This window comes from Lynx rufus, unplaced genomic scaffold, assembly GCF_022079265.1.
Source record: "Lynx rufus isolate CCGP_SWC_20201006 ecotype Redwood Valley unplaced genomic scaffold, mLynRuf1.p SCAF_1, whole genome shotgun sequence".
Taxonomy (NCBI): Eukaryota; Metazoa; Chordata; class Mammalia; order Carnivora; family Felidae; genus Lynx; species Lynx rufus.
Window position 1 is genome coordinate 20,334,649 of NW_025814823.1, and position 25,294 is coordinate 20,359,942.

Here is a 25,294-nt window from a genome sequence, read left to right on the forward strand (position 1 = left end):
CGGAGTGAGACCGCGTCCGGAAGTGGAAAACGAACAGGAAGGAAAACAGCTGAGCAGAAGCAGCTTTGCCGCGCTTTCCGCATCCAGCTGGAGCCTTCGATGGAAGAGCACGGAAGGTATTTGCATCCGGTGGTGCTTGAAGGCAGCCGGGGCCCTTGCTTTTAAACTCCCAGGGCACGTCCTTGTATTCCCGTGTGGTTGATGGCATCTTGGTCATTGGATGTAAACGTCCCCCCCACGAGAGATGCCCCGGCTGCCCGCCTGACCGAGCCCACACTCTCCGGGATTGCAGAGACCCGAGGCCTCCTGGAAGGCGGATGGCGGGAGGCCCGTGCGTTGGCACCCCTGCCCCCAGCTAGATCGAGTGGCAGGGCGCAGGCGGCTGGAAGGCACCCGCAGAGGGAAATCGAGCACCATGCTCAGAAAGCTGCACTCCCTCTTTAACCCCGGCCCGCAGAGGAAGGCGGAGGTGGCCGAGAGTGCCTTCTACGACCGAGCCGGCCCCGCGGTGAGGCTGACCCTCAGCAGCTCCATGTACGTGGTGGGGGACCACGGGGAGACGTTCAGCGAGTCCTTAAAGAAATACAAAAGCACCGGCAGCATGGACACCAGCCTGTACTACCTGCAGCGGGAAGGGGACCGGGCGTGGATGTACTCCCGCACCCAGGACTGTTTGCAGTACCTGCAGGATCTGCTGGCCTTGCGGAAGAAGTACCTCTGCAGCCTCCAGGACCTGAAGCCGCACGGCGCCCAGGGCGTCTCCTCTACCTCCTCCAAGTCTTCCAAGAGGGCGGAAAAGGCCCCTGGCCAGTCCACCTCCCAAGAGAGAAAGGTAAGTGCTGTTGAGATGTACACTCTGGATGAGAATTCATCCAAGAGCCTCGGACGCCAGTTGGAACCTGGTCTCTCCGCCCCCATCCACACACAGCCTAACGAGTCTGCACATTCGGAGCAGTGTCTCAGTCATCCTGAGAGGCTTTGCCGCCCCCTCCTCCGACTGGGGAAGGGTGGCTGGTCCCAAGCCGATTCTTTTCCGGGAGGAGGCGATGGGGAGGAGCAGTGAGCGGTATGGACAGAGCAGCCTGCGGGGAGGGCTTGGGCCTCGGTGCCAGGGGGTCCCGCGTTTGCATCGTACCTCTGTCATTTATCGCCCGCTTTGTGGACGAGAGAGCGCTCGCGTGGCCTCCAAAAATCCCGGGGAAAAGTGACATCTTCGTGAGACCTAGATGGTTTCCAATAACCAGGCGTTTGGCTGCATGGGAGCCAAGCAACTGGGGGACTTGTTCCACCTCCACCTTGGGCCCCGGGTGTGCTGGGGACTCAGGCACAGCCTCGAGGGCCCGTGACATCCAGGAGACTGCCTTGCTGGGCCCTGGAGGCTTCAGGCCTGGGCACCCCATGCGGGAAATTAGTGCAAGAAGTAACTGGCAGTTATCTTGTTCGTACCTATTGTGGTCTTTGTACACATCATCTTTCTTGGAGCCATCTAGTAATTCTGGAAGGTCAGGTGGGAGAAACTCCCATGTCACGGCAGGGCAAGCCGAGACTCGGTGACCTGCTCTGATAGGACCTCCAATTCATTAGGGGACTCATTCCTTCATTCCTCATTTTTTTTCTTTTTTTTTTTTTTTCAAACGCCTGAGGTTTCAGGCTGTTTTACGTTCCCATCAATTGCTTCCCTGACGACTGCACTCTAAGGTGCTCAGAGCGGACCTGCCTTTCCCACGTCCGGTTTCCCCCCAGTGGGTCCTGTGAGCTGAGCAAGCCTCATTAACGCTGAATGACTGATCGGTCTGCTCCCAAATCCCTAGGGCTGGGCCTCGCCCGACTGGTTTCAACTATCTGTATTTTGCCCCCGGGGTGGGCAGTTGAAATAATCACTTCAACTCCCAAAGTAGGTCAGCGTCCCAGTACCTAGCCTTCCGTTCCAGGACTGACCCTGTGGCCAGCCAGCTGCAGATTTGGGAGCCAGACACCCCTCCTTCGGGGTCACCTCCCATGACAGAAAGGGCTGCGGCGCGTTCTGGACTCCCTTCCAGCTTCGATACCCTGAGGGGTCTAGGCCCTGGTTAGATTCCCTCCAGGCACTGCATTTTCCTGAAGGGATGGGGTTCTCTCTTCGTAAAGCCTCGTTCCCTACGTCCACGCGCTCCTCTTCTAGTTCAGCTGTCTGAAGATACAAGAAGGGCTGAGGGGCAGATCAACCAGCTCTGGCTGAACGGGAACGGCTGTCAAGGGAATGACACGGAGCGTGGACTTCCTCAGGAGGTACCTCTTGCCATGGTGGAACCAGAAAAAAAAAAAAAACACAAGTCTTAAACTGGCTCTGAAGGCAGTCAGCTAAAACTGAACGTTAGTTCTGAATGTACCGGCTGTGGGCCTGGGTCAAGCTCAGTTGGCCCCTCTGGGCCTCGGTTTCTGCAGCGTACAAATGGAAATGAGAATGTACCTTGTGGGGAAAAAGCAAGAGCCTGCCTGTGACAGACATAGGTGGTCCAGTGTTTACCAACTCTGAAATGCAAGGTGTGGGGGGCTTTTGAGCCACCTGCAGACAAGTGGTCTCCTTTGTGGCTCCTCAAGAAAGAGCTATATATACGCTGGGTGTGCCGGGGGAATAATGGTGTCATCTCCGTGGCTAGCAAGTGTGGCCCGTGGCTGCCTGGCTCTGTGCGTGGCAGGGGCAGGGGCCCAGAGAGCTCCTTTCTTCCAGAACTTCATCTGATAGGACCTCCTGCGTCGGTAGAAAACGCCTGCCGATGCTCGGATTCAGGGCGAACACCGTTCGCTTCCCTGACTCCCTGCTGTGGGTGGACTTGTGTCTCCCCAAAATCGTGTGTTGAAGTCCTGACCCCCCCCCCCCAGGACCTCAGAAAGTAAACTTATTTGGAAATAGGCTGGTTACAGATGTAATTAGTTAGATTGATTGCAGGCATTAGGGTGGCCCCTAATCTGACACCACTGGGGTCCCTACAAGAAGGGGAAGTTGGGACCCACACGTACACATGGAGACCCCCAGGCGAGGTCTGGAGTTGGCTTCCACAAGCCGAGGGCCCCCCAGAAGCTGGGTGGGACCTGGGAGTGCTTTCAAAGAGAGCCTTGCGCTGACAAGATCGTGGCCTCAGACTTCTGGCCTCCGGACTGAGACAGTAAGTTTCTGTCGCTCTAAGCGGCCCAGCTAGTGGTACTTTGTTCTGACAGCCCTAGGAAAAGAGGCCAGCCCTCCATAGAACTAGCCGTTTCTCTTCTCCTCCATTAGTCTAAACACATCTGTGTTCTGGCATTTATCCCCTCCTTCTGTGGTGGGTTAGCATGTGCGTTTTCTCTGGGGGACGGCGGCGACCTTGGGGAGCTTGAGGAAGCGGACACGGGTTCTTCGTCGTTTTTCTGTCCGCAGGGCGCAACAAGGAATGCTTCTTGGTCACCTAGGGATGCTTTGTAAACTTTAAGTCTGGTCTTCCGTGCGTAGATCCTGGAAGGGCTGGCCCCCACATAGGGAGCGGGCAGTGCTCTCTGGGCATCACGGCACCACGCAGACTCCTCTCCCTCCCCACAGACACCAGCCCCCGGCCTTGGCCACAGAACTTAAGGTCCCCTGTCCGTCTCTCTTTTCCAGAAAGTTAACGGCTTTTAGGCTGTTCCATTTAAAACTCCCAGCAAGAAATATCGTTTAGGTATTGACCCAGTTGACACAATAACAACCAAAACAAACATTTCATGAAACGCACGCATTCCTGTTCTCTGTTTGGTCCTCTGATTTTTTTCAAAACCTTCCATAGTCTTCTTGTCTGTTTTTGACGTTGGTCATGACACAGTCACTTTATTTCACGGGCTACTACAGGGTCAAGACCCACAGTTTCGGACACCCCAGAGTCAAGGCATTCCAGCAGGGCCTGTGGAAATGTCAACAGTCTCTAAGGTGTGATGCAGCAGGGTGCCAAATGGTCTGTGGTCCCAGCGCCTTGGAGATAAGAGAGACTGGATGTACCCACGTAGATAGATGGGAGGAGGAAGTGAGCACAGGCCAGAGTGAGGTGCGCCTGGGGTGGGTGTGGAAGCCCCTCCTGGGTCCCTGCATGGGGGAGGTCGTGGCCAGGCTCTGTGACAATCTGCTCCTCCCTCAGAATAGAGGATTACAAAAGTGAGCAAAACACACATTTTGCAACATTTTGAAACCAGAACAAAAACCCCACATCTGAGGACTTTTGTGTCAGTCTTGGGTATGAGCTGTAGTTTGAGACTCACTGTGTGAATGTCCAAGTGTTAGAATTTCTGACACATGGGCACCTGGGTGGCTCAGCTGGTTGAGCGTCCAGCTTCAGCTCAGGTCATGATCTCATGGTTTGTGAGTTCGAGTCCCGCATCGGGCTCTGTGCTGATGGCTCAGAGCCTGGAGCCTGCTTCCGATTCTGTGACTCCCTCTCTCTCTGCCCCTAACCCACTCACATTCTGTCTCTGTCTCTCTCAAAAATAAATAAACATTAAAAAAAAAAAAAAGAAAATAGATGTTCTTCCTGGGGCACTTGGGTGGCTCAGTTGGTTGAGCGTCCAACTTCGGCTCAGGTCATGATCTCACAGCTCATGAGTTCAAGTCCCGCTTTGGGCTCTGTGCTGACAGCTCAGAGCCTGGACCCTGCTTTGGATTCTGTGTCTCCCTCCCTCTCTGCTCCACCCCCACTCACGTTCTCTCTCTCTCTCTCTCTCAAAAATAAATATAACATTAAAAAAAGAAGAATTTCCAACACAGTGCAAAATTCATGTGGCAGGAGAGCCTATTTGAAATGGGTCCTGTCCTAGAACATAGAATTTCTGAACCAGTAAGGTAAAGTCACTCAACCCCCTGCCCTGGGCACCTTGGGGGTTCCTGCCAGTGAAGACGAGTAGTGCCGATCTCTTCCCCACACCGCCCTCCTCTCCCACCACCGCTGCTCCTCTGCCACAGCCCAGGCACCATTAGGAACAATCTGCAACTATTCCTGACTTCTAATCATCCTCTAAACCCAATATGTGGAGTATTAGCCCATTCTACAGGTGAGAAAACGGGCTCAGAGACAGTAAGCGATTTATGTGAGGTCGTGCACCTGATGAAGAGAGAGCCAGGATTTAGACCCAGTGTGTGTGTGTGTCTGAGCTCACACTCTGGTCAATGTAGCCACAGCGCCTCTCAATCAGAAAACGTATTTTGAGCTTGTATAATATACATCGATGGGGGAGTGTGCACCTCAGGATGAGGTAAGCAGGCTTCTCTATCCTGCACACCTGGGTCAAGGGGAGTCATCATAGAGGAACCCGCGTCCTACTCCGCCTGGATTTTGTGCTAGGATAAAGCTCTCTCATGGGAGCTGGGTGGTTTAGTACTCCCTTGTCCAGGAGAAACCTCGGCCAGAAGCACGCCCAGAAGGCACGTATCAAGTTCTCTCCTCCCCACAATCCATGAGTCAAATTCCCCTCCATCTCCCTTCACCTTCCCTACACCTGGCTACTTCTGAGTCCATTTTTATTCTTGGTCTCTGTAGCATTGAAATCCTGACTTTGTAGTGCCTACTCTCATACAAGGAAGAAGGCTGGGGAAACAGTGTGAGCACAGCTACAATGGGAACTTCACGATGGGACGGATTTGCCCTCAAATCATTTCAATAGAAATAGATTTTCATTCTTTCTAACTCATTCTACAAAGTATCTCAGGTGAGCCCCATCCTAGCAGAAAGAGTAGCAGCAGAAACTGACAAGTTGGGAGAGACTAAAACACCAACAGAAAATCAACATAAAAATGCAAAAGACTACGCAGATCGTACAGCTAACTCAGCGACTACAGATGAGCTTTAGATCTGGCTCTGCACCTCTTGGACGCTACAAAGAAAAGAGAGCTGGACTCACTGAACAATTCTGAGAGGAACAATCGTACCCTTTGGTTAGTGGAAAGGAGATTTTCCCAGCTTTAAGTCCCCAAATTGCTCATATGGGACCTGATGAGAAAACCGTGTGTGATACGGTTTGTAATACCCTCAATCGTATTTACATAACAACTCATCAACAGACGTGTCCGTCCTTCCTTCCTTCCTTCTTTCTTCCTTCCTCCCTCCCTTTTCTTTTTCTTTCTTTCTTTTTCTTTTTCTTTTTCTTTTCCTTCCTTCCTTCCTTCCTTCCTTCCATTCTCCATCAATACATATTGTTGTCAGGAACAGGGTGTGTGCCAGGAACTGTTGTAAATACAGGCGAGCAAGTCAAAGTCCCTGTCCTCATGGGTGGTCACTCTTGTGGGAAAGCTAAGGCACTAAACCAGTGCACCTGTTTCTGGTGGTGACTCCTCGGAGCCCCCGCTGTGACAGCCCTGTGCTGCATCTTAGTGAGGGTCCAGAGAATGGCGCCTGGGTACCTAAGTTCTGCCCGTCCCTTTTGGACCCAGCAGAGAATTCAGATGCCAGAGGTGTGGGTGAACCCCATGCCCTCCCAAAGATCTTTGTCCAAATCCTCTGAAAACGTGGAGCACTCACAAGAGAAGAAGGTTTGCGAAAAGTAAAAAGCTGTCCTGTTGTGTTTCTTGCTATTTTTCCCTCTCATATCCGCATCCCTGAAAGTGAGTTGCTCCCCTCGCACTCTGTTTTGGGGTCTTGCCTTGGACATGACTGGCCTCTGGCTCTGTGTTTCTCCCCTCCCCTGGTTCTCCAGGAAATTTCTTCCAGCTGCTGGGAGGGGCTCTGGGTTATTTGACTTCTCTCTTTCCACTCCTCATAAAAACCACTTCTCTCAGCTTGGATTTATTTTTTGAAATAATAGCTTTAATTTACATACCATGAAACTCACCCTTTAAAGTGCACTACTGAGTGGCTGTTAGTACATTCGGAGTTGTGCAACCCATCGCCACTAATTCTAGAACATTTCATCACCCATTTCGGCTTTTTGTGTGTGTGGGCGGCAAAATAAACATAATATTTACCATTTTCAACATGGCACTTCTTGGCACCTTAAGTGAGTGCTTTTTAGTGTCCTGATTATGAGTAACGAAGTGTATTGCAATTAATGAATTCTTAAGAAATTGACTGTTTCTCTTTGGATGATTTTATGTAAATTTCTTTTAAAGAGAAATGTGGGCACCTTTCAAATTGCTAATTGTCAGACAATAACCAGAGTTCTTCACACTAGTTTTTCATGAATTTCTCCAAATGATTGTTTACATAAGCCCATAATAATTCACCCAGAAGACTATTAAGCCTGAGTTAATATATTTCTTAGAACACTTTATGAAATATATCAGTAGTACACCAGAAAATGAATCCATTAAGAGGTCAGGGAGGCTCTAAAAAGACTTCATTTAGGAATCAGGAGAATGCTTTTATACAAGGTCTGACAATTATTTCTTTATTTCTTAAAAGATAAAAGCCTTTTCTCGTAGAATAAACTTTAGAAAGCTTTACCACGTTAGCCATGTTTTCAGTGTAGAATTCACTGGCAATGAAGCACATTCACAGTGTTGTGTAGCCCACAACTATCTATCTCCAGAACTTTTCCGTCATCCAAACAGAAAGTCTCTACCCAAGAAACGATAACTCTCCATTTTCCTGCTCCTCCCACTCCTGGTAAGCCCTATTCTGCTTTCTGTCTCTCTGGCTACTCCTACTCTAAACATCCCGTATAAATGGGATCATACGGTATCTGTCCTCCTGTGCCCGGCTTCTGTCGTTCAGCATGTTTCCAAGTTTCATCCATGTTGCTGCATGTGTCAGAACTGCCTTCCTTTTGGACAGCGGAAGAGCCTGGGTTTTGATGGGTGGTGAAGAGGGACAGTTTGAGAGTAGGCTAACTCTGACCAGAGTGCTTGTTAGCATTTGGGGTCCTCACTGAGGACAGCTCCCCACACCGTTAGGGCCAGATAAACAGGGAAACAGCAGGCATCCTTCCCTGTATGAGAATTGGGCCACGTAAATGGATCCCAGTCTAGGTGGAGCACAGAGAAGAGCTCAGGGAGGCTGGCCACACACTCTAGGCTGGCCCAAGGAGGCCATCGGGGGTAGGTTGCAGTGCCCCATGGAACACTGCCCAGATGATTTGGGCTGGACATTTTCTGAAGCCAGGAATGTCAGTCCCCCACCACGGCCAGAAGAAATGTTATTAATTCTCCTGTGGATCATTTAGTTCTGAGCAGCTTGGATTCCTGATGTGTCTGCCTCAACAAACTGGCTGCAAATGCACACCCGTCCCTGCACCCTACCTCACCCTCCCTACCTCACCCCAGCCAAAGAAATTCGTCTGCTACAATGGTTTGAAAAGAGCCAATGGAATTCTAGAGAACGACTGCCCAAAGTGATTGATGTTTATTTAAAGTAGTTTTATTCTGGCAATAGTTTGTTTTCAGAATCAATTTTCTATTGAGGCCATGCAATCCTGCCTCATCGAATAAGACCATGTCAACTTTTGACCACGTCAACTAGAAGATTTTTTTCTCCTCTATGGCAGGAGGAGCTGAATCCAATTCATCTAAAAAGACTCCAAGTCACCCGTGTATAATATGTCTGTATAATTTCATATGGGACAGAAAGCAGGTTCTAGATCTGTTTTCACACCTCTAGGGATTATTTTTCAGATCTGTGGGGAAGACTTTATGCAAACGGTGATATTAAAATGCAGGTTTTCTGTGAGCATCAGTTACTGGGAAAGTCTCTATCACTTGGCCTAAGTCTGGTTTGCAGATTTGAAAGGCACTACTAATTCGATATGAGCTGCAAAGAATATTCTATTTTGCTTGGCAGAGCTCTCCACAAGATGACAAACAGTATAATAATGATTGACAACAAAGCGTATAATTCCTGTAGCCCCTCTCAGTCAGACCACAAGACGGGTAATTACATTCCCCAATCTATTTTCCAGGCATGTGCTGTTTGCTCAGCCCAGAAATAATAACTTCCTCCTCCTTTTTTCCTCTCCAACCACACCCTGTACACCTGGCTACCTTCTTGTCTTTCAACAGCAGAGAAAGCACATCCCCAGGAAGCCATTCTCACATCCATAATCTAAGACAGTGCATTTCCCCTCCTCCTGTGTCTGACCCGCATCTCAACACATAGCACTCAGCCCCCAGCACTCAGCACTCAGTACCCAGCACTGTAATTGTTCATTGGCTATTTCTGCTACTGGCCATGAGCTCACTGAGTGGGGCCACTGTGTCTTGTTTACCTTTTTATCTCCAACCTCCTGCACGGCTCGAAGCACGTAGCAGACATTCAATAAAGCAACAACCTGAGAAACTACGACTGTAGTTTAAGAAGGTTTAAGAAGAAAGTTGTTACAAAATTCGGTGGCGGATCTAGAAAAGTAGTAGTTCTGTTGCTTTCGCCGAGTGCAAATGTATCTCTTATTTTTAGAGGCGTAAAATATAGTTTGAACATATTCGTGTGGAATCACATCCTAATAATGAAAACATCCAGTGTGTAATGGGTCAGAGTTCACCATCAAAAGGACACTTTGGGCAAACCTAAAAAAAAAATGTTTGGATGATAAGATTATATTTGCTCATTAGATGAAATTTATAAAATGCAGAAGAGTGTAAGAAATAAAATAAAAACAACTTGGAATCTTATTTAGAGTTAGTCACTATACAATGTTTAGGTAGATTTCCTCCCAATCATTTATTTCCTGTATATTTGCCCATATGTATATTAGGGCTGTCTGCTAAAACAAAGGATGCTTATTTAAATTTGAATTTAAGATAAGTGATGGAGTTTTTTTTTAGTATAATTATGTCCATGCAATATTTGGTACGTATTTATACTAAAAAATTATTCATTATTTATATGTGAAATTGAAATTTAATTGCTGTCCTATAGTTTTGTTTTGTTTTTGTTTTCATTTTTTTGAGAGAGAGCAAGAGTGTGAGTGGGAGACGGGCAGAGAGGAAGAGGGAGAGAGAGAGAATCCCAAGCAGGCTCCATGCTGTCAGTGAGGAGCCTGATGTGGGGCTCGAACCCACAAACTGTGAGATCATGAACTGAGCCGCAACCAAGAGTTGAACACTTAACTGACTTGGCCACCCAGGCTGCCCTGCTGCTCTGTATTTTTATTTGCTAAATGTGACAACCCTAATGTATGTGTATGTATGAATGGACTAAATTTGATTATGCCATATACTTCTTAATAATCTCCTTTTAGTTAACATTGCATTTTGTGGATTCTTTCCCTCTCATTGAGCGTTTCTGATTATTTCATTTATTTGAGAGAGACAGAGACAGCATGAGTGGGGAGGGGCCGAGAGAGAAGGAGAGAGGATCCCAAGCAGGCCCTGTGCTGTCAGCACAGAGCCCAAGGCGGGGCTTGAACCCACGAAGACGAGAGATCATGACCTGAGCCGGAACCAAGAGTCAGATGCTTAACCGACTGAGCCACCCAGGCGCCCTGGTAGTTCCATTTTTAAAAACCCAACCCTTCTGTCAATCAGCAATGTATTTTGCCATGAAGGGGGAAGTGAGAATCCACCCTGAATTTTCCCCAAATGGCAAAGTTGCCCAACACCGTTTATTGACAAGTCCATCCCTTCTCCCACTGGATTGTAATGGCTCACTTGCTGCACGTGTATGCTTTGTACTATGCGTCAAGGTTATTAGTTCAGTTTAATCAGGCGTCTGTTTATAATTGTGAGCCAATTTTTGCGCTCTGTGTTTTGTTCAAGTGGAATGATCATTTAGATGACACGTAAGGTGAGCGGCTACCAGGTATTGGCAAAAGAAACAATGGTCTAAAGATGACAAAGCAGTGAGGAAAAAGACTAAGCCTATGAGCCCGTGAGTCTACAATCTCCAATGTCAAAGGCAGAAGATGTGAGGCTACACTTCCAAAACGATTGCAATGTGTGGTTATGATAGGTAATGGCAAAGTTGAGTTACACTAGACTTGGTGACGAACTTTTTCCTGCTTTTTATCCCTTTGGGCTTTCTCAGCTCTCTTGTCTGCTTTGTCAATTTTTTTTTCTCCAGCTCAGGCAAGTGTGCCATTTAGCTTATCTGTTGAAAACACGTATGTGGGTATATGTATGTATGTAATTACATTTCAATGATTATACCTTTTTTTCATGTTGCTTTTTCTTTGCTTCTCAAAGCTTCAGTTATGTATCATAAACACCCATTCTTTCTTTACAACCTGCCTCGATTATGGGTACACACTTCCTTAGGTGTTGGTGGAATATAAAACGGATAAGGTAAGTATCACTTTGGACTTGGTCTTAAATATCCATTCCAAGGATTACAGAAGGCAGAGAAGATGTGTAAGAGATTTTAGGGTTTGGCCTCAAAAGCTTATTATTATTATTATTGGTAATAAGTTGCTTGTGGATAAACTTGAGCTGTTTTGTATTTAATTTCACCCAGCTGAATGGCCCGAGGAAAAATGATCTCTCCAGTCCAGACTAGTTCCCCATTTGATCCTGGAAATTTCACTGTGATATACTGACATCCGTATTCTCAGGTATTATATGCTCAAGAGAGTATTATCAGTACTCCACAAAAATAAGGAGTACGGAGTTCTTAAAATTTGCCAGTTGAATCCTAAAGGACACATTAGTAACATGCAAACCGATTCAAGAATGCAAACATTAGGTAATGGCACGTGTGTGGCAGCATATATTCGTTCACTCAGTGAATAATTACTACCCTGTGCCAAGCACTGAAATACGTACTCAGCATTCACAGGTGAAAAGGCAGTCTGTCTGCCCGGACACAGCCCAGGGTCTCAGGCTGCGGTCCTCACCATCATTGTCTGAACCACACTGGTGTGTTGACGTTCCTTGGCAGAGAAACAGGTAGAATTTCAGTCGGAGTGGTGGGAGTTGTGTATATCCCGCAACCTATCTCATGTGGGCAGTGGCTGGTGGAGAGCATCTGTCCCAAGAGTCTTATCTGTGCGTGTTAATTGCCGAAGCATTGCCAAAGGAGAGGTTAAAAATCCCTGGCCTAGTGTGCTACCGAGGACATAACCCAACGTGCTGCAGTGGACTATCCACTCCAGACGGGACATGTGCGTAGACAGGCTACGCCTAGGTCCGTCTGCCAAAGGGAGCTGGCCCTCCTGAGGATGTGAAGGGGACACGCAAACAAGTGACAGGAAGGTAGATGTTTAGTGGAGGCCCGCGTGGCTTTGGGTGGGTTTAGAATGTCCCCCGACTCTAACCCCTGACAAACGATTGCTGTTTACAACTGGAAGGTCAATTAGTAGAATCCAGACCTCTTGTAGACAAGAACTGAGAGGTCCCAGAAGAAAAATAACAGATCGGAGAAACCCAGGTACCCAGATGGCAGATGAATCCAGGCAGGGTGGCAGCTGATACGAAATGCAGAAAAAGTATCATAAACTGCACTGGGGGACTCAGAAGTTAAACGGGACCTGCCGTGGAGTTTGGTTTGGGAAAATGCCAAGGGCTCTATCTGGGAAAAGTAATCTGAGACCCAGGCCTGGTGTGAGGGGGCCGTGGTTCAGGGAGGCTTGGAAAATGATAACCCCAAGGCCGCTGGAGGTGGAAGGTGAAAGGCAAATGGGAATGGAGTCGGCAATGCAATCCGGATGCTTTCACACCGGGTTCCTTCTCCCTGGGGCTGCTGTGGGGCCGAGAGCGAAGTAACATGAGCCCTGCGAACTGGGGCCCAAGCAGGTGCAATAGGAAACCGTTCCAAAGAGGTAGTTAAGAAATTCTGGGCTAGAGGGGTGCCTGGGTGGTTCAGTCGGTTGAGTGTCTGACTTTGGCTCAGGTCTGATCTCACCGTTCATGGGTGTGAGCCCCGCGTCGGGCTGTGTGCTGACAGCTCGGGGCCTGGAGCCTGCTTTGGATTCTGCGTCTCCCTCGCTCTCTGCCCCTCCCCCACTCCCACTCTGTGTCTCTCTTTGTCTCTCAAAAATAGATAAACATTAAAAAAAAATTCTGGGCTAGAAAAAAAGTCAAGACTGGGAGCGAAGCAATCCTTTTGTACCCGGCCTTTCAAGTTCAGAGAGGGAACAGTAATGGTATTGCATCTCACCCAGGGGTGCTGACGATTCATGGCCCATTTTGTACAACTACCTCCTCGTAAAGTAGATTTTGCTGCGATATTAGTCTGCAGCTTGAACCCAGCACCTCAGTTGTTGCCATTCTTGTGCTATCACAGAGAATGTGATAGTACAGGTGGAAAGAGGCCTCTTTAGAGGCCTCTAGTAGAGGCCCACGGAAGCTGTGGGAAGGCAAAAACGAACAGCCAGAATCGGTCTGGGCTTAAACCAGGACTTGAAAAGGCCCAGGGAGTCCAGACTTGGAGCTTAGCCTTGGTACTCAGAAAACTCACGGCAGCATTCATTTGGAGACATGTACAAGTGTACTTTCCAAGGTACACCAGGAACTCCGTGGACCAAATCCTGTGTAACTGGCTTGCCAGGTCACTTGCTGCTTACCATGCTCTCCAGAAGGCACAGACACAGAGAGCCGAGTGCTTGCAGTTAGAGGCCTACCCCACGCCGGGGTATTATTGGCAAAACGCAAAATGACGTATGCATATGGCGCTACCTTGAACAGCAAAAGACTACGAAGAAGCCAAGGATCTGACAACAGGAGATCGTGGTTTCTTTTGATGGTGGGTCTGCACACTGGAGCCCTAGGTAGTCTACCAGGGATGAGGAGGGTCTCTGTCTACTGCTGGGAAGGCATCCTCAGGACACAGTGAGTGAAGAAAGCGATGTTTACAGAGGTATGGTGTGGGCTACCTTTTGTTTTTTTGAAAAAAGTGGGTAAACACAAGTATAAATTCACATTTGCTTACATTTTCAGAAACAATGGAGGGAGAAACAAGAAACTTGGCATAGGCGCAACATGAAGTGTAGCGGAGGGTGAATGGCAAACATTAAACCCAGGAAGCAAACAAAGTTGCATGAATACAAGGAGAGGGAATGCCTCCCCAGGAGGTGATTTTAGGTCAAGTTTGGGAACTGGGGGGGAAAGGTAGATGTTGGGTAGACCCCTGTGGGGGATGTTGTATACTCCCTGTTGGCACGGGAGCAGAGGGTGGATGGAGTTCCTCTACTTGGCCCTCTGTGTGCGGAGGACACAGATGAACCTGGGCCCTGAAATCCAGGGCTTCTGTCCTCTTTCTTCGATGACCTGTGCTCTATCCCTTGGAGTCCTGTCCCTCGTGTCCTTGTCTTGACAGAGACGTTCCTGCCGGCTCTTGCAGAGCCAGGGTGCAAGACTGGCACGTAAGATTTCTATCCTAAATAAGACCCTGGGGTGGGGATTCATGGGTGCTCTTGTTCCGTCCCTGATGCCGGGACTGCCATCGAGTGGTGGGTCTCAACTGCTGTGTATTAGAATCACTTGATTGTCTGAACTAACTGGTCTGGGAAAGGGCCAGGTACAGGCATTCTTTAAGAGCACCCAGGAGATTCCAATGTCCAACTGGAATTGGGCTCACCTGTTGTGGAACCACCCCGACAGGGGTGAGGGAGAGGTGTACCATCACCATCTCCCAGGCCAGTCTCTCCGACCCATTCCAGGGATGCTGCTCTCACTTGCAGGGACGGAAGACAGGGCTAAGGAAGGAAGGAAGGAAATCAATTATTTATTCATTTGTCTTTATTTTATGCTCCTACTTTATTCCATGAAGGGTTTGGGGGTAACTGCTGAAGGCAGTTGGGGCAAGTGGGAGAAGCTGTCCTTTAGCATGAGACTTGGTCACACAGGTCTGTACGCGTCAGCCACAGATAATGTCACCAATGTCTCATTCTCCGGACACTGCAGGGTCCAGAAGCTCTTTGAACAGAAGCAAGTTTTATAACGGCAGCACATTGGATGGCCCGGCAGAGACCCCAGAAGGGGGACCTGAAAGAGCAGACCCTCCAGGGCTGGCCGAAGAGCGTATTTGTTAGGCATATGTGCCCCCGGAAGGCAATCACTCCTCAGCCTGGTAGAAAGGGCAAGGCATGGGAAGGAGACCTCAGTCTCAAATCCTAAAGCTTGTGGCTTTGGAAACAGGCAATAGAGTTGAATATTGGGAATGAACCACACGTGTGGAGGTAAAAGGGCCCCCGTCCACTAGTTCTGATGGACAGAAAGCACAGTGGCTAAGATGGTAATACATATAGTAGTGATTTATTTCTTAATTTGTAAATGTGATCCTCGAAGGACAGTACGTGACAAGATTCTGGGGATGTCCAAGAGGCCACAGTCAAGGACACATATCAACATAACTAATGGTGGTGATCTCATTGGTTGCTGAGCCTTTGTTAGTTAAGACACCAAAGCTGACTCTTTTCTAAACTCTTTAGTAAATGAAAGCAGCTGATCCAGGTGGCTCTGAGCTGCTGGCCAAAGTCTACTTCCTGGAGACACTGCGGAATGAAGAATTTAGATCATATTGCAGGGTGACCCCCCACGAGAAAAGAATGCCATGTTCACATGTAAGGCTGAGACACTTGCGTTAAGCCAAACACTGATGGAAGTTGCTGCCAGAGATTCAGAGGCGCCCTCTCCGTGGGTTCTGAGATACAAAGACCTACAGACCTTGCACTCCTATTAAATACTATTTATCCTTCCTTTAGGGGTTTGGTTCAGATTGTGTGGCTTTCTCCATTCATCGTTTCTCACTCTTTTAGTTCACAAAAAAAATCTCTAAAATGATATGTGTCGTAGAAGAATTAAGTTCGGGATGAGGACCATAGAGGCTAGAGGAGAGAACCGTCCAGGAGAGGGGCGGTCTACCTGGAGAATGAGCTGACCCGGCCAGTCCTGATGGATGAATAGGAACCGGCTCGATGAAATATTCAAGGCCGAGAGACCAGTAAGAAGAAACACAGACAGGACAAGAATATTGACTTGCCATCAGAGATGAGCCCTCCTGTCACCGGCCTGCAGGAAGGGTGCACAGCGATGTGGCCTGCTGGGCTCATACAGACTGCCAACCAGCCCTTCAAGTTTTAGTCCTGCGCTCCACCCCCAAGCCTTGGTGAACCTGGTGTTGCCAGGTCTGGTTCATTTCCCATTCCCAAGGGTCAAATTGTACCCTTTTTAGGTGCTTGCCTGACCCATGATGCTCTGGAGGGCTGGTCCCTTTGCTCTTTTACATCAGCTCCCCCCTTCAGTTGCTTAGCACCTGACAGAAGCTTTTGGAAATCTCTCTTTCCCCGATGGCCCCTCTCTTCTTCTCTTTGTCATTAGGCGTTTCTTCTTCCCGCTCTCCCTTCTTTCACTTCAGTGGGCTTGTTGAAGGGGGAGGAATAAGGACATGTGGATAGTTGTCCACTTTTAACAGAGAAGATTCAGGTCTATGTTGTGCTTCTTCAAAATTTTCCCAAGGAAAGCACCTTACAAATATAAAAGGAAAAACTCCTTCTATTTGAAAATGTTTTCTAGTACTACAAAATGCATACATTTTACCAACATCTTGTATTTGTACATACAGGTGTCATCATTTTAGTTCCCAACATTCCAGTCTGTAATTTAATCCTATTCACTTTTAATACCATCCCCTCTTTAAAAATGCCCACGTATAGCACAATAACAGATGCATGTATCAATGGCACAGAATAGAGACTCCAAAAATAAACCCATGGTCATATGGTCAATTAATGTACGATGAAGGAGCCAAGACCACACAATGGAGAAAAGACAGTCTCTTCAATAAATGATGCTGGGAAAACTGGACAGCGACATGAAAAGTACAAAACTGGACCACTTTCTAACACTGTACACAAAAATGAGCTCAAAATGGATTAAAGACCAAAATGTGAGACATGAAAGCATAAAAACCCCAGAAGAGAGCACAGATAGTAATTTCTCTAACATTGGCTGTAACAACATTTTTCTAGATATATGTCCTAAGGCAATGGAAACAAAAGCAAAAATCAACTTTAAGATAAAAACTTTTTACAGTCATGAATTTAAAGAAAGACTAGTCTGGGGGCACCTGGATGGCTCAAGGGTTAAGCATCCAACTTTGGCTCAGATCACAATCTCAGGGTTCGTGGGTTCAAGCCCCGCATTGGGCTCTGTGCTAACAGCTTGGAGCCTGGAGCCTGCTTGGGATTCTGTGTCTCCCTCTCTCTCTGCCCCTCCCCTGCCTGTTCCTGCTCTCTCTCTCTCTCCCTCAACATAAATAAACATTTAAAAAAAGAAAAAAAAAACCTTTGCACAGCAAAGGAAACCATCAACAAAACAAAAAGACAACCTACTGAATGGGAGAAGGTATTTGCAAGTGATATGACTAATAAATTGTTAATATCCAAAATGTACAAAGAAATTATACAACTCAATACCAAAAAACCCCCCCAAACAATCCAATTAAAAAATGGGCAGAGGACACAAATAGACATTTTACCAAAGAAGATATACAGATGGCCAACAGACACATGAAAAGATGTCCAGCATCACTCATCATCAGGGAAATGCAAGTCAAAACTACAATGAGACACCACCTTACACTTGTCAGAATGGCTAGAATCAAAAGGACAAGAAACAACAAGGGTTGGCCACGATGTAAAGAAAAAGAAACTCTTGGACCCTGCTGGTAGAAAGGTAAGTTAGAATAGCCAATATGGAAAACAGTATGGAGGTTCCTTAAAAAATTAAAAATAGAAGTACTATACGGCCCAACAATTCTGCCACTGGGTATTTACCCAAAGAAAATGAAAACACTAATTTGAAAAGATATATGCACCCTGGTGTTTATTGCAGCGTTATTTACAATAGACAAATTATGGAAGCAATCCAATAGATGAATGGATAAGGAAGATGTGGTATGTGTGTGCACACGCTCACGTGCATGCACACACACATGCACACACACACACTGGAATATTACATGGCCATAAAAAGATGAGATTGTGTCACTTGAGACAACATGGATGGACCGAGAGGGTATTATGCTAAGTGAATAAGTCAGACTGAAAGAGACAAATACAATACGATTCCACTAATATGTAGAATTAAAAAAAAAAAGAAAACAAATGACCAAACAAAAAGCAGACTGAGACCTAGAAATACAGAGAAAAAAACTGAAGATTGGCAGAGGAAAAGGATGGGGCTGGTGGGCAAAACGGATGAAAGAGAGTGGGGGACACAGGCCTCCAGTTCTGGAATGAGTAAGTCATGGCAATAAAAGGCACAGCACAGGAACACAGTCAATGATAATAATGTAATAGTGACGTAGGGGGGACAGATGGTAGGTACACTTGTGTGAGCACAACATAATGTATAAACTTGTCAAATCACTATGTTGTACACCTGAAACTAATGTAACATTGTGTGTCGACTATACTCAAATAAAACAAAAATAAATAAAAACGTTCACCTAAAATAACTCTACACATGGTGAAAACAGCTCAGGTTAACACACATTGTTCCTTTTGTCCCCCTCTCTGAGTTTTCTTATTTCCTAAATTCCTCAGACAGCTTATTAGTTCACATGCTGATTCTGTGCCTTTCATTGTGAGTTCTCCATGGAGGTCCGCCATGGTGCTTGAATTTCCATGTTGGTCCTTGGAGGTTGTGAAGATGATGGTGATGAACCAGATCACGAAGAAGAACAAATCAGGACAGAGCCTGGAACCCAGTGAGGCATTCAGTAGACTTCTTTTCTTTTTTTAAAATATTTTTTACATTTTATTTATTTTTAGGAGAGAGAGAGAGAGAGAGAGAGAGACATAACACAAGTGGGGGAGAGGCAGAGAGAGAGGGAGACACAGAATCTGAAGCAGATTCCAGGCTCTGAGCTGTCGTCACAGAACCCCATGTGGGGCGTGAACCCACGGACCACGAGATCATGACCTGAGTCAAAGTCAGACAGTTAACTGACTGAGCCATCCAGGCGCCCCTCAGCAGACTTCTTTTAAACTCTGTATTTTATTATGTCTTACACTTTTTTTTACTGTTTATTTTTTAAAGAGAGGGAGAGCATAAGTGGGGGAGGGGCAGAGAGAGAGAGAGACAGACAGACAGACAGAATCCGAAGCAGGCTCCAGGCTCTGAGCTGTCAGCACAAGAGCCCCATGCAGGGCTCAAACTCAGGAACTGTGAGATCATGACCTGAGCCGAAGTTGGAGGCTTAACCGACTGAGCCCCCCAGGCACCTCTATTCCATATACTTTCCAAAGAATCATGCTAATTTCTTTTCAATTTATTCCATGACTTGAGTCCAAATTTGGCCACCTTAGGTACTGACAACTCTTTTAGAGCATTTCCAGTAAATCTCGCCCTTTCTTTCCTACTGCGAATGTCTCATCGCCTTCCGAAGGAGCTTCACGATCCCCTGTTTATCAGCAGGGGAAAAGGCCAAAGGAAGACTAAGTATTTTGCCTCCAGGTCAGTAACAGTCCCTGAGCAAGAAAGAGGTAGATCTTATTATTTGTCTCTCGTTGAGGTAACTGGACATCCACTGACCTACGGCAATCGTGGAGCAGGGACATCCACCTTCCCCTCACAGCGCACTTACTCAAATTTACCTTTTAAGTTCTGCAAATTCATAACTTCACATACATTTAGTTTCAGCAGCACGGAATTCTTTTCAGCGGTTGTGGTTTGCTTGCGTGTGGGTGCTCAGAGGCTGGCTCAGGCTACTTTCTCTCTCCTGCCCTTCACCTCTAGCAGAAAGCAACCGCAAAGAAATACTCCCAGTTCAGCGCGGACGTGGCGGAGGCCATGGCCTTCTTTGATTCCATCATTGCAGAGCTGGATACAGAGAAGCGGCCGCGGGCTGCCGAGGCGGACCCTCCCAATGAGGATGTGGACTTTGACGGTGAGTGCTGGCCGGGGGTGGGGGGGAGGTGAGGGGGGGAGGATGGACTGGGGGGGTGTGATGGGGGGGGTCTCTGGTGTGGCTAGAAGATGAGCTACCAGGAATCTCACCTCCCACTAGAGGGAAACTCGCACCTGCACTCTGTAGCCCAGCCTGGGGCTCGCTCTTCTCGGGGCCCTTTGCTTTAGTTGTGCCAGCGGCCAGCACCCAGCCTACCCCTACAACATTCGCAGCCATATTTGGACAAAAACCCCTGGCAGTCCACTGGCCCCAACTGCGACAAATGAGTCAAGAAAGGGATTGGAGGGGCGCCTGGGTGGCTCAGTCAGTTAAGTGCCCGACTTCGGCTCAGGTCATGATCTCGCGGTTTGTGGGTTCGAGCTCCGCGTGGGGCTCTGTGCCGACAGCTCAGGGCCTGGAGCCTGCTTCAGATTCTGTGTTTCCCTCTCTCTCCGCCGCTCCCCCACCAGCACTCTGTCTCCCTCTCTCTCTCTCAAAAGTGAATAAACATTAAAAAAAATTTTTTTTTTAAAACATAAAAAGTAAAATCTTTAAAGGAAGGGGATTGGAGGGGGAGCTGGTGTTATATGGGTGCGAAGACAGAGTTTCAGCGTTGTAAGGCGAAGAAGGACTGGGCAGCTGTCCCTCAAAAATGAGTATATTCCACGTCCCTGCACTGCACGCCGGAAGACGGCTCAGATGGCAAATTTTATGTTATGTGTATTTCACTACAGTTTTTGTTTTAAGAGAAGAAAAAGAAACGGAGAAACTGTTTAAAAAACTGTCGACTCTGCCTGAGCGAGTTTGGCAGTGTCCACACCGGACTGACTGATCCTTCATCTGGTTTGTCCCCGCTTCGCCCAGCACCCCCTCTGACGCCCTCGGGGTCAGCACTCTGTGAGGACGCGCAGGGCAGGACAGGGCCAGGGAGCCCGCCTAGGCCAGCCTGGGTCTTTGGAGAGAGAGTGAGGTGAGGGTCGGGGGTGATGCTTCTCTCCTTGCCAACATGTGTCACTCACTGGCTGTCTCCTGGTGGAAAGCAAACGATTCAATCACATTCATGAGTTCAGCCCGCTTTTAAATTCCATTACTTAACGGTCCGTTTCTTTTTAAGTTTATTGTATTTTGAGAGATAGCACACGCAGAGGAGGGGCAGAGAGAGAGGGAGAGAGAATCTGCACTGATGGTGCGGAGCCTGATGCAGGGCTCCAGCTCATGAACCGCGAGATCATGACCTGAGCTGGAACCAAGAGTCAGACGCTTAATCGACTGAGTCACCCAGGCACCCTGACTGTCAGCTTCTTTAATCTTTGACTTGCTCTCCCTGGTGTAACTGATGGCAATTTTTTTCAGGGGTTCCTGGCCCCCGTTACGGAGGTGCTAGCTTTTGGTGCCCATACTAAGCAATGCTTGAGCTTTTTATCTAATGCTCAAAAGACCGTATTCTTGTGGTTTGCCATTGCTCCGGGCCCAAAAGACCTATATCTGTGAAATTCAGGTTCTCATTGGGTTTGGTGGGATTTCACAGAAGGTTACCCCCACCTCCCCCGCAGGCTCACTGTGCCCTGCAGGCTAATCCGCCCACCTTCCTCCTGGACTGCAGCCCCTCGGTCCCTGATGGAGGCCAGCCCTCCTCTTGGGAGTTGGGCCTGGAAACCCAGGACGCTGGCGAAAGAACAGCAAAATCCACTGAGGATGCAAGTGTTACCTTCCACGATTTTTGAATGAAAAGGACATTATGGTTTTCTCTCATAACAACAGCCCTATACGTTCATTGTTAATCTAATGAATCAAACGATACACCAAAATACAAAGAAAGTAAAGAATATGGTCTGTAATACTACCACCCAGAGATAATAACCACTGTTAAACTTCGGTCTATGTCTTTCCTTTCCAAAAGGTTTTAAACATACACACGCACACACACACACACACACACCCACGCTCACTTAATTAAAAACAATAGGACCTCTGCCATTTTGTCATCTGTTCTTTTCACTTAACCATTTATAATACATCAGGGGTTGTCTTTCCATGTCAGTAAACATAGATGTATGTCTTTATTTTTAATGGACACATAAATATCCCCCCATATCCCTACCCTATCATTACAGGGTCAGATCATCCCCCTCTCACTTGCCTTTCCCAGCCTTTCTAAGAATGTGCTGTTGTAACATAGGCATTTGTTATGGGTTCTCAGCCTGGTTCGCCCTCTCTTGCTCCTTCCCGGGCCCCTGCTTGTCTCTTCCAGTGGCCACCAGCTCCCGGGAGCACAGCTTGCATTCCAACTGGATCCTACGGGCACCACGCCGGCACTCTGAGGACATTGCTGGGCACACCGTGCACGTGACAGATAGCCAGTTTCGAAGGAGCGTGGAGCGCAGGACCTTCGGCACTCAGAGGAGGCTCGAGAGGCACCCCATTTACTTGCCCAAGGCTGTGGAGGGGGCATTCAACACCTTGAAATTTAAGCCCAAAGCCTGCAAAAAAGAGTAAGTGCTTGGACCAAATGGTATAACTAAGATGTTTTCATGTCCTCCAGACTCCTGGGGTGGTTCTTCAGGTGCCTTGAGTCCCCGTCCTATATACCAAAAATTATTCTTACAGATTTTGGGGGAAGGAGATCTTGGCTAAAGATCTTTTTTTTTTCCCCGCTAGGGCTGCCTGGGTGGCTCAGTCGGCTGAGCGTCCAACTTCAGCTCGGGTCATGATCTCACGGTTCGTGAGTTCGAGCCCCGCATTATGTTGTCAGCATAGAGCCCGCTTCGTGTTCTCTGTCCCCTTCTCTCTCTACCCTTCCTCCACTCGTGCGCTCTCTCTCTCACTCAAAAATAAATAAACGTTAAGAGTGTTAAAAGATGTTTTCCCCTAGTCTATACATAAACTCCAGCCTGGGTCACTGTTGTCTCCTCCCTGTGACTTCAGCTCTGGATCTGCCGGCCTTGCCTCTGGCCTACCTGGCCCACATGCTTTGTGCCACCCTCTTTCACTGTCGCCCCCCAGGGCCACGGACACCCTGTGTGCTACGAATTTTTTATGAGCGTTTGGGGTTGAGGAGGGCAAAGCGCCAAGAGGGAACCAACACCAGACTAACCAGACGCCCCTGCCTTGGAAAGGCGTTGACCCGACTTAGCTGGAGAACTTCTTGCTGGCCGGGCTCCCTCTGGCCACTTCGCCACCATCTCTCGGCCTCTTTCCCTCCAGATCCAACCCTCCCGAGACGAGTTCCCATGTTTAGCCTCCAAATTCCTGTGACCTACTCATTTGGAGCAGTCAGTGCTCTCTTGCTCTGGCCACTGCCGCCCATGCTGCAGGGACCTCACCTTTCACAGCAGAAGGGGGTCTATCCGGGTTGGGGTTTGTACAAGAGCCATTCAACTCTGATGGATTCAGAGCTTTTCTAAATAGCGCTTTCCGCCCATAACAATGGACTATGTAATGGAGGTACTCAAACCAGGGCTCATCATCCAATCATCCGTCCTTCCCCTTCAAGGCCAGTCTGGGGTCCAGCCCCCATGATGATACCGCTTTGTCCGCCACAAGGCCCAGCCCTGGGGGGCATCTGATGGTCTCCGTTGGAATAGTGGATCAGAGCATGCCTTCTCCGTGCAGCCGGTCAAGCCAGACTTAAACCCTCTGCCTCATTCCTCCCTTCCAGCCTGGGGAGCCCCAGACAGATCCTCCTCAACTTCTCAGGAGAAGACACGGAATGGGATGCGGAGCTCTTTGGCCTGGAGTCCCTGGTGTCTCCAGGGGAGGACTACCACGAGACAGAGAACCCCAAAGGGCAGTGGCTGCTTCGAGAGAAGCTGTGGGAACGGACAGTGCCCTGAGGCCCTTCCGGCCATTCAGCTTGGCTCAGGCTGGGTCCCTGAGAAGGTGGCTACTTTCAGGGCAGCACAGGTGTTTGGCAGAATCAAAAATGGAAGTCGGAACAAAGTCAAGCCCACGAGCCCATCAGCACTGCCCGCCGGTGCCCGGTTAGTGCCAAACACACGTGCGGTCTCCCAGAGGACCTGCCCTAGGAGACTCTGGAGCCGGGCTTTCCCGGCATGGCAGGTTGGCAGGTAGTTACAGCTCGGCTGGTCTCCCAGCAGGGAGTGGGAGTATCCAGGCTCACTCCCTGGTCTCCCCTGGCCTGTTTCAGTTCTCTGTGCATCTGTCCGAGTGGCTTCTAACACTGTGCTCAGGACAGGAAAGGAGCCCACCCCTGGATCTCTGGCCAAAGTTTTCAGAAAGGCGGCTCCTGTCTCTGCGGGGCTCAGGAATACCCTGATCACAGAGATTGCCTTCCTTTGTGCAGAACACGGTCCCGGAAGCACCTCCTTCTGCACTAACACTTTCACGGTTCTAGACATTTCTAGAAACATCTGCTGGATTACACGGAAGATGGGGCCAGTGCCCTGGCATTGGGAAAGAGTGTGCCAGGGCCCTGCCTTGGGACCACACTATCTCTCCAGCCCCGAAACCCAGCTCTCCTTCCCACAGGTGGTGGGCTTTCTTCTAATTATCGTCCAGAATATCCTGATAGACGCCCATATGACCAGCTTATGGCTGGCTGTGCCTCTCCCCTCCCCACTTAAGAGGAAAATCAGCATCCCTGAGTTCTTTTGGACTAGGAAGGATTTGTGATTTTAGTAACTATCTGAATTAGAATTACATCTTAAATATATTCTTTGCACTTCTCACATACTTTTTCCTGCTCGGGTTTGAGAACCACTGGTCTGGAGAACACATTGCATTCTGTTCATTCCTATTACTTCTTCTGGTGTTTTCTTACAAAGAAAGAAATCGTCCAGTTGGTACATGCTCATGAAATGCCAGAGTGCTCTTGGGGGTAAAGGAGGGAGACAGACTAGGACAAACCAATAATCTAAATTAAGCCCAAGACGCTCTAGGCTAAGGTCACTCTGAGAACTGAATAGAGCTTTCTTTCTGCTAGGCCCATGTAATGATGGTTGTATTGTTCAGTTTTTTATAAAGAATGTTTTATTTATGTGAACTTGACTATCTGAATCTAAGTATTTAAAACTCCTATGAGAAAAAAAAAACTAAAAATTACGTGGCATTCTTAGCCATTTTATATCAACACATTTTGGATGAAAATATACTGGAAATGTTTTAATACTTGTCTTTATTATTATTTTCCTTTTAAGTGCCAAGGTCAATGTTTGGGAGATCTCTTTCATTTTGTTGCTTATCCTAAGCCCACTCTAGCCAGAAGCTTGGCTGAAAAATAAATGTTTGGGAGATTTGTTTTATAAACTGCACTAAAGCACACCAAGTTAATATTGCCACGTATCTTCCTTTCCCCCAAATGTGGCCTTGTTTTGAAGCCCCACAAATAAAAGTTCACTGCTAAGGATAAGTTCAGAATGAAGGTCTCTTTACCCTGCCTCTTATCAAACTACAGTTTGTCATAGATTCGACCCTGACATTATGTGGTGAAGACTTTGTGTACATTTTGCTTTTACAGATAAGAAAAAAAATAAACAGGACAGAAAGGATGTTTGGAGTCTTGATTTTTTTTTCCTTTTAGCATTTATTGCTTATGGGACACGAAGCCA

At 47.9% G+C, this 25,294-nt stretch overlaps 1 protein-coding gene across 1 annotated transcript; it reads left to right on the plus strand.

Moving 5' to 3' along the window:
• Positions 1 to 415: 415 nt before the first annotated feature.
• Positions 416 to 23,560, plus strand: CUNH13orf42 (chromosome unknown C13orf42 homolog). The gene is made up of 4 exons (XM_047077374.1): positions 416 to 832; positions 19,580 to 19,727; positions 21,979 to 22,219; positions 23,386 to 23,560. The coding sequence occupies exons 1-4, from the start codon at positions 416 to 418 to the stop codon at positions 23,558 to 23,560; spliced, it is 981 nt and encodes a 326-aa protein (XP_046933330.1).
• Positions 23,561 to 25,294: the final 1,734 nt, after the last annotated feature.

Bases quoted from the DNA above. Each gene is read 5' to 3' on its own strand.
- CUNH13orf42 (XM_047077374.1), top strand. From the start codon at position 416: ATGCTCAGAAAGCTGCACTCCCTCTTTAACCCCGGCCCGCAGAGGAAG. The intron at 833-19,579 runs GTAAGTGCTGTT...CACCTCTAGCAG, and splicing joins CCACCTCCCAAGAGAGAAAG to AAAGCAACCGCAAAGAAATA. The intron at 19,728-21,978 runs GTGAGTGCTGGC...TGTCTCTTCCAG, and splicing joins TGAGGATGTGGACTTTGACG to TGGCCACCAGCTCCCGGGAG.